At 41.0% G+C, this 13,696-nt stretch overlaps 1 protein-coding gene across 2 annotated transcripts in view; it reads left to right on the forward strand.

Annotated features, from left to right (window-relative positions):
• The first annotated feature begins 3,957 nt into the window (after window positions 1-3,957).
• Window positions 3,958-13,696, forward strand: part of LOC143956807 (uncharacterized) — a 38,583-nt gene continuing 28,844 nt past the window's right edge. The window contains exon 1 of one of the 2 annotated variants that reach the window (XM_077466980.1): window positions 3,958-4,880. In XM_077466980.1, coding sequence (XP_077323106.1) covers window positions 4,095-4,880 — 786 coding nt within the window. In that variant the 5' untranslated portion in view covers window positions 3,958-4,094. The remainder of the gene's footprint in view (window positions 4,881-13,696) is intronic. The other variant, XM_077466981.1, reaches the window with a different exon arrangement.

Consider the following 13,696-nt stretch of genomic DNA (forward strand, 5'->3'; position numbering starts at 1 on the left):
AAGAAAAATGAAATTGATTCTAAGAGTCTGCAGGAGATCTGCAAAAAAAAAGAAGTGACATGGCTGTTAATAGTCTACAGGAGATCTGCTAAAAAGAAATAGATGCTAATAGTCTGTAGGAGATCTGGTGAGAAAACAAAATAGATAATAATTGTCTGCAGGAGATCTACAAAAAAATGAAATGGACGCTAATAGTCTGCAGGAAATCTTATTAAAACAAATAGTAATCTGCAAAAAAAATTCAAAATGAAATAGATAATATCTATATTCTATTCTGTTCTATTGTTTTTCTAGTCTATTCTTTTATATTCTATTAAAATATTTTCTATTAAAATCAAAATCATTCTATACAAAATTCAAATGTCGAAAAAAAAAAAAAAAATATATATATATATATATATATATATATATATATATATATATATATTATAATATAAAACCATCTTCCGAAAATTCGAATTTTGTATATAATGATTTTGATTTTAATAAAAAAGATTTTAATAGAATATAAAAAATACACTAGAAAAAGAATAGAAAAAAATATAATATATTCTATTCTGTTTGGTTCTATCTTTTTTCTCGTCTATTTTCTATTTTATTATAATCTTTTCTATCCAAATTTAAAATTTATTAATTTAAAAATTTGAATTCATACTATTCGAAATTCAAAATTTATTCTATTCAAATTTGAATTTCAGAAGATGGTTGTATATTCTTTCTATTTTATTCTATTCCATTATATATTTTTTTCTATTCTGTTCTAATCTTTTCTATTTGAATTCGAAATTTTGGAAGATGGTTAGTTACTTATATACATCTGTCACATCAACTTCTCATACTTGCAGTGTACAGTGCAAAAAAACACACATCTTATTACATTATATTTATCACATCAATGAAGTTGTTAACATGCCTGATTGAAGAAGTCACGGATGTCGATCGCAAGACAAGTACATATGCTGTATGTCATTGTCCACTTGCCACGTCACCTGCCACAAGTTGTGGATTGTCCACTTGCCACGTCACCTGCCACCAAGTGACCCCAGATATGGGCAATATGCCAAATACTTTTCTGCAGCAGAGACTGACATTTTGCAACCCAACTTTGGGGCCGCATATCTCGGGGCCACTTATAGCTAGAAACAAAATTTGGTATGCGAACACAGTAGAACTAGCACTACAACATCTCCAAATTTGGGGTTTCTAGCACTAAATGACCTTGAGATACATGGCCCTAAATATGGGTGGCAAAATATTTTCGAATCCGGTTGAAATAATTTTGAATCCGGTAGAAATATTTTCGAATTTGGTTGAAATATTTTCAAATGCGACCGATTTTTCTAATTCGGTAGAAAACAAAACAAAATCCTAAAACGAATTTAATGAATTTAACGAATATAACTAAATGAAATTAATTAATTAACGAATTAAAACTAAAAAAATGAAATTAGTTTTTTTCCTTTTGCACATGTCTAGCATCCTCCCCCCTCCACTGACACATTTGGCACTTTTTTTGAGGGGGGTGGGTACCTGATTTTGGCAGGTACCCGCTCACTTCCAGATCAGATCACCGCAGTCTGAGCTGGAAGTTCATCCCCCTCCCCACCCCGCAGTCTTCTCGTACACATCACAGGTCCCAGAAGACTGCAGAACCATTCACAAGGCACAGAGCGGCTCCCGCATGCGCAGTAGAAAACTGACTGTGAAGGTCGAAAGGCATCACTTCCTGTTACCTTACTTGAGATGCCGGTGCCTTCACCCAAAGACCATTGACAAATTGGTTCAGGTGAGGACATCACTGGATCCCTGGAAAGGTAAGTCTCCTTATATTACCAGCTATAGCTGCTGACTCTTAACCACTTAAAGCGGTTGTATACCCGCTAAAACAATTTTTACACACCTCACCCCGACATCTCACCCGATGCACGCTGAGGGAGCTGACATGTTCCCTTGCCATGTCTTCCGGGTATCGGGGATGTGAGTGTCTGGAGCCATGATGTAGTCACTCCCATGCACGTGTGGGGGAGATTTCCTCCCGGCAGGTTATGGCGTCTGCCAGGCTTCCAGACGGGAATCCCCTGTGCGCATGCGCCACTGCAGTCAGCGGCTCATTATGAAGGGAATATTTCCTAAACCATACAGGTTTAGGAGATTTTTTTTTACATACAGTTAAACCTTGTTATAGGCTTACCTGTAGGTAAAGGTTCAAATTTAGACTATACAACCACTTTAAGCCCCCGACCATTTTGCTAGCCAAAGACCAGACCACTTTTTGCGATTTGGCACTGCGTCGATTAAACTGACAATTGTGAGGTCCTGCAACGTGGCTCCAGAACAAAATTGACGTCCTTTTTGTCCCACTTTCTTTTGGTGGTATTTGATCACCTCTGCGGTTTTTATTTTTTGTACTATAAACAAAAAACAGCACCAATTTTTAAAAAAAAAGCATTATATTTTACATTTTGCTATAATAAATATCCCCAGAAAATATTTAAAAAAAAAACTTTTTTTCATCAGTTTAGGCCGATATGTATTGTTTTACATATTTTTGGTTAAAAAATTCGAAATAAACGGTCATTTATTGGTTTGCGCAAAAGTTAGAGCATCTACAAAATAGCGGATAGTTTTATGGCATTTTTATTTTTTTATTTTTTTATTAGTAGTGGCGGCGATCAGTGATTTTTATAGTGGCTGCAACATTATGGCGGACACATCGGACAATTTTGACACATTTTTGGAACCATTGGCAATAATACAGCAATCAGTGCGATTAAAATGGCATTGATTACTGTAAAAATGTCACTGGTGGTGAAGGGGTTAACACTAGGGGGGCAGTGAAGGGGTTAATGTGTTCCTAGTACATGTTCTAACTGAAGGGGAGTGGGACTGTGTAGGGAAACTAACAGATCACTGTTTATACTCTGTATGAACAGACGATCTCTCAGTTCACTACTCAGAGAACCGGTAACTGTGTATTTATACACACACAGTTCCGGGTTCTCCGTGTGCCCCGAGCGAACGTGGGAGCCCGGAGGTGATTGAGACCGCACTGGCATCAGCTCGGGGAACGAGCGGAAGCGTATGCGCACCTCCGGTGGCACGCGAGCACCCCCTAGTGCCCATTTATGGTGCCAATGTACCATAATGGCGATTCGCGCAGCCAAGCCTTGCTGCTGCAGTAGAACTGCGGCAACTGGTCGGTATGCGGTTAATTTTGTTGGGAAACTGGAGCTCTTCTATAAAGATCCTCAATCTATTTCCTTCAAGATTGATCACCACATGCAGAAGGTTTCATTTTGTTGGTTTGAAACGTTGGGAGTTTTCCCATAACACTTTTCAGTTGACCGTATTTTTTTTTTCATTTTTGCTTGTTCTGGGTAGAAATATATTTAACCCTTAGCACTATCAGGGGTCACATGTCTGCACTTTTTCAATATTCTCTATCTACTAATTCACTCATTTGTACTTTCATTCAATGTACCTCACATGTTCCTCAGATATTCACTGATTCAGATCGATCCAAAACATTTAAAATGAAAAGATTTATTAATTGCTCTACAAGCAAAGTGATTTACATGTTGGAATGTCTATGTAGAAAAATCTCCCAGAAAAATATGGCTCCTTTTGCCCGTCATATTACAATAGGCTGAGTGGGAAGCAGTTAATATAAAATGTTAAAAAATAAAGTAATTTTATTAAAACCCTTTTTTTTTACAGAATTCTTTTTTTTTTTCTGTACAGGTGGACTGAGGAACCAAGTTTTTGGTCATGCTGGTCTTCATCAATAAAACAAAGTCACGTGGGAAATGATCTATTTGGGTGATATAAGTGACTGAAAAGTGACTTATAAGTGACTGAAAGTTTTTATTGCAGTTCACTGGAGGATCCACAAAGGATTCAAGACATATGTTCTAAAAGTCATACATATTTTGGAACTTCTTCAACATTGATCCAGCCTCAGAGGACAACAGGAGAGAAGTCATTTCAGTGTTCTGGAAGTGACAATGGCTTTATAGTAAAGTCCATCTCATGTATACATAAGAGGAGTCATTTCAGAAGATATTTCTTGTTTGGAACACAACAAAGGTTTTACAATGGAGGCAAAACGTATCACACACCAGAAGATTCACAGTAAAGAGAAACCATTTCAGTGTTCTGAATGTGATAAAACTTTTACATCAAACTCAAAACTTATTACACACCAGAGAGTTCACACTGGAGAAAAGCCATATCAGTGTTCTGAATGTGGCAAAGCTTTTACACTAAAATCAAATCTTATCGCACACCAGAGAGTTCACACTGGAGAGAAGCCCTATCAATGTTTTGAATGTGGGAAAGCTTTTACAACCAAGAAATACTTTTTCACACACCAGAGAGTTCACGCTGGAGAGAAGCCATATCAGTGTTCTGAATGTGGCAAAGCTTTTACACTAAAATCAAATCTTATCGCACACCAGAGAGTTCACACTGGAGAGAAGCCATATCAGTGTTCTGAATGTGGTAAAGCTTTTTCACGGAAGTCAGATGTTATCAGACACCAGAGGATTCACACTGGAGAGAAGCCATATCAGTGTTCTGAATGTGGCAAAGCGTTTACAACTACGAAAGACCTTATCACACACCAGAGAGTTCACACTGGAGAGAAGCCATATCAGTGTTCTGAATGTGGCAAAGCTTTTACACAGAAGTCAGATGTTATCAGACACCAGAGAGTTCACACTGGAGAGAGGCCATATCAGTGTTCTGAATGTGGCAAAGCTTTTATACTGAAATCAAATCTTATCAAACACCAGAGAGGTCACACTGGAGAGAAGCCATATCAGTGTTCTGAATGTGGCAAAGCTTTTACACAGAAATCAAATCTTAACACACACCAGAAAGTTCACACTGGAGAGAAGCCATTTTAATGCTCTGAATGTGACAAATGTTTACAGTTAATACTGGGATAATCTGCAACCAGAGGATTCACAAGCTTCAGCAGAGAAGCTTGTAGAGAGGAAAATCTGGAAGATGGGGGATATTAAAGGAGTTGCGGGTGTTCCATTAGCTTCATAGCCCCAATGTTATCCCATAATGTAGGGATGAAGTGAAAAGATAAAATGCTACTTTATAAAAACAAAATCTGCAAACTGGAATGAAATGATCGGATGCACTGACTTTTTTTCCTCATAATTCATATATTTATCTTTTTTATGGAGCTTTAACAGAACATGTAATGCATTTTCATCATTCACTAACTGGACAATGTTACCAAGTGTTTTCTTCATTGCCAGATCCTGAGCTAATACATGATTGACACTGTCGCAGTACCAGGGACTAGGATGGGGTCAAGTGGCATCTTGCAAAGCCTCTGAAGTCTCATTAAGAGAGTCCATTCCAGGTTCTTCTGACTGTTGATACACCATAAGTCAGGGGTCACGGCTCCAGCTAAGCACACCTTCTCCAAACCTCCCCTCCCATGATAAATGCCTCCTTTCCATATTGTATCTCCTCTCACGGGTGACATTTTTGCAGGCAGGTCTGTGACTGGGACACCAGTGAGGAAGAAGTTTCTGTTTGGTGAGAAAGCAATCCCCTAAGCTGCCGCAGGCCTTCCCACACTGGGTTGCTGCTGTTTATGGGATGTATTTAACAGTATCACTTCAGTTCAGCTGGTTAATTGTATTCCATCTGGTTCTGATGAAAGTCTCGGGGATCTCATCAGGTGTAGAATGGATGTTCTTCTTATCTTTATTCTCTGTTTAGCTATTACTCCTCTCCATAGACTATTCACACAGCACACCTACAAGAGATCGGGGGCTGAGTGTGAGGTCATATTCCTACCACTTCTGGGGACTGAACTTCCTCCAGCTGGGGTTCACTTTAACCTTTTCACTGCAAGAGCCCTTTTTGCGTTTTTTGCACACATGTTTAAAAAATAATTTTAGCCTTGAAGATGATGTAAATATCCCAAACATTATATATTTTCTGAAAGCAGACATCCTAAAAAATAAAATAGTGGTAGTTTAAATTTTTTATGTCACACGATATTACCTCAATGGTCTCGGAAACACAAAATGTCAGTAAAAAAAACACTAAAGTGAATTTTAGGGAAACAAAATGCAATAAATTACCCACATTTTTGGTAAAATATAAAAAAACAAGGTATCGCAAAGTAAATAGATACCCAGCTTGCCAAACCTTAAATTATGTGCGCCGTGAAATGGCGACAAACTTCAGTAACCTATATTTTCTATAGGCAACACTTAAAAAAAAACTCTATAGAAATTAGTTTAGTGTTACAGAGGAGGTCTGGCTCTAGAATTCTTGCTCTGACTCCGGCGTGCGCGGTTATATGTAACGTGTATCGCAATCAACGTTTTCACTTGTAGGAACTCCTGAGGCATTTGTTTACATTTGTATGTGCATATATGTGGAGGTGGGGGCCATTTTTTTTGGGGGGTGGGGGTTTATGTGCTTGAGTGTAACTTAATTTTTTTTCTTTCATCACATAGGGGAAAGAAAGTCCTGTATGTGATATTTTTTAGGTGACAGGTTCTCTTTAAAGAGATATCTAAGGACTAAAAGACCCCCAATGTCTCCTCTGGCCTCCACTGAATGTTGTGTGATGCAGATCACACTGCAAAACACACCCCGAGAGGCTGACCTGGAAGTGACATCATAAACCTTGCTTTCTGGGTCAAAGCAAGAAGGGGAGGAGAGTGGACGTGTGTCCGTCGTTCTCCCCCCGCCCCCGCACTCGCCATGTTGGTCCTGGGAATGTAAAGGAAGGGATCTGGACAGCTGTACTCCAATATAATCACCTTTTATTTAATAAAAAGAGTGGCTGCAGCAACAGGATTGTGTGTTAACCCCCTGCTGTCAGGTCTGTATGATGTGAGGACCTGGCAGTGAAATGGTTCATGACTCTGAATGGACAGATCTCTTTTTGGTGTAAAGTTTTCAAAGAACACTTCTTATCCCTGGAAATGTTATGACGTTGGCACTAAAGTATAACAAGTTTTTGTTTTGTTTGGTTGGGTTGTTTTGTGGGAATGCTTTGTGTGTTGTGATTTCTTCTTTTGTTGTAAATTGGAAAATGAAATAAAAAAATTTTGATTGGAAAAAAAAGTGTAACTATGGGCAGATCAATAATTACATAAATGGTGCAATCTGTCATTAGCATAGAAGATTTTGTTTTTCTGAGTCTCCTCTTGTAACATTTTTATTACCTGTTGATCCTCCCAGTGGATGTTTTAAAGAAAAGGGAAGGGAAACTAGTGGGGCTGGAGGGTAACCAACCCCCCGGGACTTTTAAACGGTACTCTAGTAGAGGCAGAGAACAGTCACGTGCCCAAAGTGAAATATACAAAGTTTTATTTTGAAATACAAACAAATGTTAAAAACATTGATAGAAAGGATATGAATACAGATATCAAATACTGATGTACAGAGCTGGTACAGGATCACAAATGACCATACATGTTACCAATCTATACATAAAGATGCTGCAATTTTCAACATGATTCGCTCTCTTGAGCTTCCTCAGGATGTTGCACCTAGCGTTAAAAACTTGAAAATAAATTAAAAAATAAATAAATAAATTGCCAATATATTCATAAGAATTTTTTCAGGCAAAGTATGTTTATATTCAGTGTCTATTGATCAAACTTTAGACCAACAAATGACAATTTATAACAGATTATGAAAAACAAGAAAAAAATATTTGAGCATAAAGAATAAATATGAACAATGGTAAAAAATAAAAAAAAAATAAAAAAAGATTTCAGCCGTGGCAATCCACTCTTGCTATCCAGCGACGGATGATCATCTCTCCGGGGTCCAGCGATGGCTGATCTGATCCAGCGCAGCGAATCCATCCATCTTCTGTCTCCACGGAGGAGACACTGCGGGGATTCCGGCGGGCTGACGTTTGTTATATGCGGAGGGCGGGCCATCCGTCACCTGACCCCGCCCCCTCTGATGCAAGGGGAAACCCGGGTTTCTCTGTGATGTATGGGTGACCCCGCAACCCTCTGATGTAACACAGGCAGGTTTCCGTTACATCAGAGGGGGCGGGGTCACCCATACGTCACGGGGAAACCCAGGTTTCCCCTTGCATCAGAGGGGGCGGGGTCAGGTGACGGGTGGCCCCGCCCTCCGCATATAACAATCGTCAGGCCGCCGGAATCCCTGCAGTGTCTCCTCCATGGAGACAGAAGATGGATGGATTCGCTGCGCTGGATCAGATCAGCCATAGCTGGACCCCGGAGATCTGTCCCTGGATAGCAAGAGTGGTTTACCACCACTGGAATCTTTTTTTTATTTTTTTTATTTTTAATAAAGGAATTTTTCAAAAGTGTGTTTGTCTTATTTAACCATTTTTACACTTTCTTTGTGAAATGGTAGGGGTACTTTTGTACCCTCTTACCATTTCAAACAGGGGGGGCGGGATCTGGGGGTCCCCTTGTTAAAGGGGGCTTCCAGATTCTGATAAGCCCCCCCCGCAGACCCCCACAACCACCGGCCACGGTTGTGGGGATGAGGCCCTTCTCCACATCAACATGGGGACAAGGTGCTTTGAGGGGTCACAGACCCCCAAAGCATCCTCCCAATGTTGAGGGCATGTGGCCTGGTATGGTTCAGGAGGAGGGGCGCTCTCTCGCCCCCCCTCTTTTCCTGTGGCCTGCCAGGTTGCGTGCTCAGATAAAGAATCTGGTATGGATTTTTAGGGGGACCCCCACGTCAATTTTTTTTTTAATTTGATGCAGGGTTCCCCTTAATACCCATACCAGACCTGAAGGGCCTGGTAATTGAATTTGGGGGACCCCCACGCTTTTTTATTTATTTATTTATGTATTTATTTTTTTATTTTTATCAATGACTTTCAATGAGTGTTCTCTGTATTACAGAGCCGACAATTCATAATAGCTGCGAGTGATTTTAAAGGACTTTTTTTCCTGCATAAATTACACTTTGTGCAGGGACAGTTCAAAGCACCAGAAACATGCGCCCCTTCACAGGCATACTATGGACACCCCCCCCGTACGAAATTTAAAGGAATATTACACTTTTATTGTTTCACTTTAATCATTATTAAAATCCAGAAAAAACTTCAGTTTTTAAAACTTTTTTTTGCATTGATACATGTCCCCTGGGGCAGGACCCGGGTACCCAAACACATTAGTACTTTAGATTTTGAACGTTGGAGTCCCATAGACTTTAATAGGGTTCTAAATTTCACACGAAGTATGCTATATACTAGCTCCGTCAAATCTTCTTTATACATTCGACAGACACCATAAGCCTTCAAAGACAGATTCAACCGTAATTCATGTGGATTTTCGGACGAATGCAATTTTTGAACGAAAAACGAAATAAATAAAAACAAATTTCATGAGAAACTTAATAAATACATTTTTCAGACGAAAACGAAATTCTGAAAGAAATATTTTACTCTGCACATGTCTAATGTCTATAATAAGTCTTACCTGAAGCTACCCCAGATATATCCTAAACCTGCACAATTCAGGAGATGTCCCCTGTATCTTCACAACGTCATTGGCACATGCGCACTGAAGAAACGGCTCATTCATGCGTTGCTTCAGCTGGCGCACCGTTACCATGAGTGGGAGTGACGTCATCATGGCTCTGACCAATCACAACGTTGGAGCCCGTGATACCCGTAAACAACTCCGGGAGACATGTCGCTGGGCAGACCAGTTTGCCAGGACCGCTGCGAGGATTTCGATCTAAGGTCTAGGGTTAGGGTCTTCATAATGAGTTGGTGTGCAATGCATACCAGCTAATTATGGCTTTGCCTTGCAGATTTTTGTTGTGGATTTATAACCACTTTATCCACCTCAATCCTAGGCACTTACACCCCCTTCCTGCCCAGGGCATTTTTCAGTTTTCAGCGCTGTCACAGTTCAGTGCCATTCAGCATCCATTCAGCAGAGGAAGCCATTGGGTATGAAGGATTTGAGAGACTTTTATGCAGGCTGCACTGAATTCTGGGAAATGTAGTCTGGGAAGGTGGCCTTGCATAAGAATAGAAGGAGTAATGGACTTCAGCTCACAGATATACACTCCTAACAGGAGGAGAAAGGAGCAGTTTTTCTTCAGGGCTTAGAGAGAGAACTTCCTCTTGCTACAAGGGGAGCAGAGTATGAACATCGCTGTTCCTGAGTGCACACTAGGGTTGCTACCTTCTCTTTATGCCAAACCCAAAGACTTTAGCGACGCACTGCAATTTTATTTATAGTATACACTATAGGATTGCAAAAGACTTTAAACACCTTTGGGTGTCCCAGGGAGAGAATAAATGTGGTGCGCTAAACATGCCAAGGCAAACAGTGGGTGTGGCCAAATTGAGTTAACAGATGACAACAGATTTGTGTGTGACTATCTTAGTCACTTGGGGAGCCACAGTTCATTCTGAATAATGTATCCGGGTTTCACGTGGACTGAAACCCAGACACAAATGTCAAAGCTTGGACTGTTTGGCTGAATCCAAGAGATAGGTGGCAACCCTACATGGTGCTCCAACCTCCTTGGGTCGCTCTAAAATCCATAGGCTACTCAGTTTATTGGGGCACTCTATACATCATGGGTAGGGATGAGCCGAACACCCCCCGGTTCGGTTTGCAACAGAACTTTCGAATGGACCAAAAATTTGTGCAAACTTTAGAACCCCATTGAAGTCTATGGGACTCGAACGTTTGAAATAAAAAGTGCAAATTTTAATGGCTAATATGCAAGATATTGTCCTAAAAAGGGTTTGGGGACCCGGTTCCTGCACCGGCATTTTTTTAAATGGCCGTTTTTCCGGGAGCACTGATTTTAATGATGCTTAAAGTGAACAAAAGTGAAATATTCCTTTAAATATAGTGCCTGGGGGGTGTCTATAATATGCCTGTGAAGTGGCACATGTCTCCTGTGTTTAGAACAGTCCCTGCTCAAAATGACATTTAACGGAAAAAAGTAATTTAAAATTGCTTATCTGGTTTCGGCAAAATGGATTAAAATCATTGAGAAAAATGGCATGGGTAGCCCCCCCTGCCCATTACCAGCCCCTTTGGGTCTTGTACAGATATTAAGGGGAAGCCCGTACCCATATTAGAAAAAGGAAAGGCTTGGGGCCCCCAGGCCCTATATACTCAGAACAGCCGTATACAGACGGTGCTAAGAAGACAGGGAATGTGTAGGTTTGTTGTGTTAAGTAGAATCTGTGTGTAATTTTGAACTGGTACATTTTTAAAGTGTAGCTCCAGTCTAAAAATCTACTTTTAAAATTTTTGGAAAACATAGGAAAGGGTTATAACCCCTGTATGTTTTATTTTTTTGCCATCCATCTTTTTTCATCTCACTTCCTGTTGTCTCCTTCCAATTTCAAGAAGGAGTCGTTTGTAAGTTGGATGTTTGAAAGTAGGAGCCTGCCCTATATGCTCTTCAGAAATGGGGGGCCTAAGGTGTTGGTGTTGCCAAAACATTGTAAGCCCTCAAAGTGACTCTTGGTGGGCACTGGAGCGCCCTGCTGTGAACGATTATAGTAAGAATTGTAATTACATGCCATTGTTGAACAGTGGTAGAAAAATTGGGCCATTGGTGGTTGTGGTGGTTCTGGTGCCACAACACTATAAGTCCTCACAGTTACTCTTGGTGGGCACAGTAAAGGGCCTTGCAGTGAAATATTATATCAAGAATTGTAATTACATGCCCCTGTTAAACAGGGGCTGAAAAATTGGGCCTTAGGCACTGCTTGCTGGTGACATGACACTGCAACATCTCCCATATACTATAGTTGGAGTGCAGGAATGAGCCCTGCCGCAAAGCATTGCATCAAAAATTTTAATTACACACTCCTGATAACAATGACTGAAAAATTGGATCTTAGGCACTGGTGCTGGTGCCATGACACTGCAACTTCTCCCATATACTCTAGTTGGAGTGCAGGAATGAGCCCTGCTGCAAAGCATTGCATGAAAAATTGTATTACATGCCTCTGTTAAACAGTGGCTGAAAAATTGGGCCTTAGGCACTGGTGCTGGTGCCATGACACTGCAACCTCTCCCATATACTCTAGTTGGAGTGCAGGAATGAGTCCTGCTGCAAAGCAATGCATGGAAAATTGTATTACATGCCTCTGTTAAACAGTGGCTGAAAAATTGGGCCTTAGGCACTGGTGCTGGTGCCACTACATTGCAACTTCTCCCATATACTCTAGTTGGAGTGCAGGAATGAGCCCTGCTGCAAAACCTTGCATTAAAAGTTGTATTACATGTCCCTTTTAAACAGGGGTTTAAAAATAAGGCCTTAGACACTGCTTGCTGGTGCCACAATACTGCAACCTCTTCCAGATACTCTAGTTGGAGTGCAGGAATGAGCCGGGCTGCTAAACATTGCATCAAAAATTTTAATTACACCCCTGTTAAACAGTGGCTAAAAAACTGGTACCACGACACTGCAGCTTCTCCCATATACTCTAGTTGGAGTGCAGGAATGAGCCCTGCTGCAAAGCATTGCATCAAAAATTGTAATTACACACCCCTGTTAAACAGTGGCTGAAAAATTGAGCCTTAGGCACTGCTTGCTGGTGCCATGACACTGCAACCTCTCCCATATACTCTAGTTGGAGTGCAGGAATGAGCCCTGCTGCAAAGCATTGCATATAAAATTGTATAACATGCCCCTGTTAAACAGTGGCTAAAAAATTGGGCATAAGGCACTGGTGCCACGACACTGCAACTTCTCCCAGATACTCTAGTTGGAGTGCAGTAATGATCCCTGCTGCAAAGCATTGCATCAAAAATTGTAATTACACGCCCCTGTTAAACAGGGGCTGAAAAATTGCACCTTAGGCACTGGTGCTGGTGCCACGACACTGCAACCTCTCCCATATACTCTAGTTGGAGTGCAGGAATGAGCCCTGCTGCTAAGCATTGCATCAAAAATTGTAATTACATGCCCCTGTTTAGCAGGGGCTGAAAAATTGGGCTATGAGGCACTGGTGCTGGTGCCACGACACTCCATTCTCTCCAATATACTCTAGTTGGAGTGCAGGAATGAGCCCGGCTGCAAAGCATTGCATCAAAAATTTTTATTACACACTTGCCGACCAGCGCACGACAATGTACGTTGACAGAATGGCACGGGCAGGCAAATTGGCGTACATGTACGTCCCTTTAAAGATGCCGCCCTGCCATCGGGAGTGCGCTGGCGGCGGCACGCTCCCGCACTAGTCGGGACCTCCGTGAGTCCGGTCGCGGGACCCGCGGACTCGATTGCCGCGGGCATCCCCACGATCGTCTCACAGAGCGGCCGAATTAAGAAATGCTGTTGTAAACAACATTTCTCCATTCTGCCTAGCAACTAGTGACGCTGATCTCTGCTCCATGTGATTGGAGCAGAGATCAGTGTTCACTAAATGAAAGCCCAACCCCCCCACAGTTAGTAACATGCCCCTAGGAACACGTAACCCCTACACTGCCACCCACTGGTTAACCCCTTCACTGCCAGTGTCATTTACACAGGAATCACTGCATTTATATAGCAGTGATTACTGTATAAATGACAATGGTCCCAAAAATGTGTCAAAAATGTCCGATGGGCCCCCCACAATGTCGCAAACACAATAAAAATTGCTGATTGCCGCCATTACTAGTAAAAAAGTATAATAAAAAATTATTAATAAAAATGCTATAAAACTATCCCTATT

This window comes from Lithobates pipiens, unplaced genomic scaffold (assembly GCF_037356315.1).
Source record: "Lithobates pipiens isolate NorthernLeopardFrog02 unplaced genomic scaffold, aLitPip1_a1.2 Scaffold_41, whole genome shotgun sequence".
Classification (NCBI taxonomy): Eukaryota; Metazoa; Chordata; class Amphibia; order Anura; family Ranidae; genus Lithobates; species Lithobates pipiens.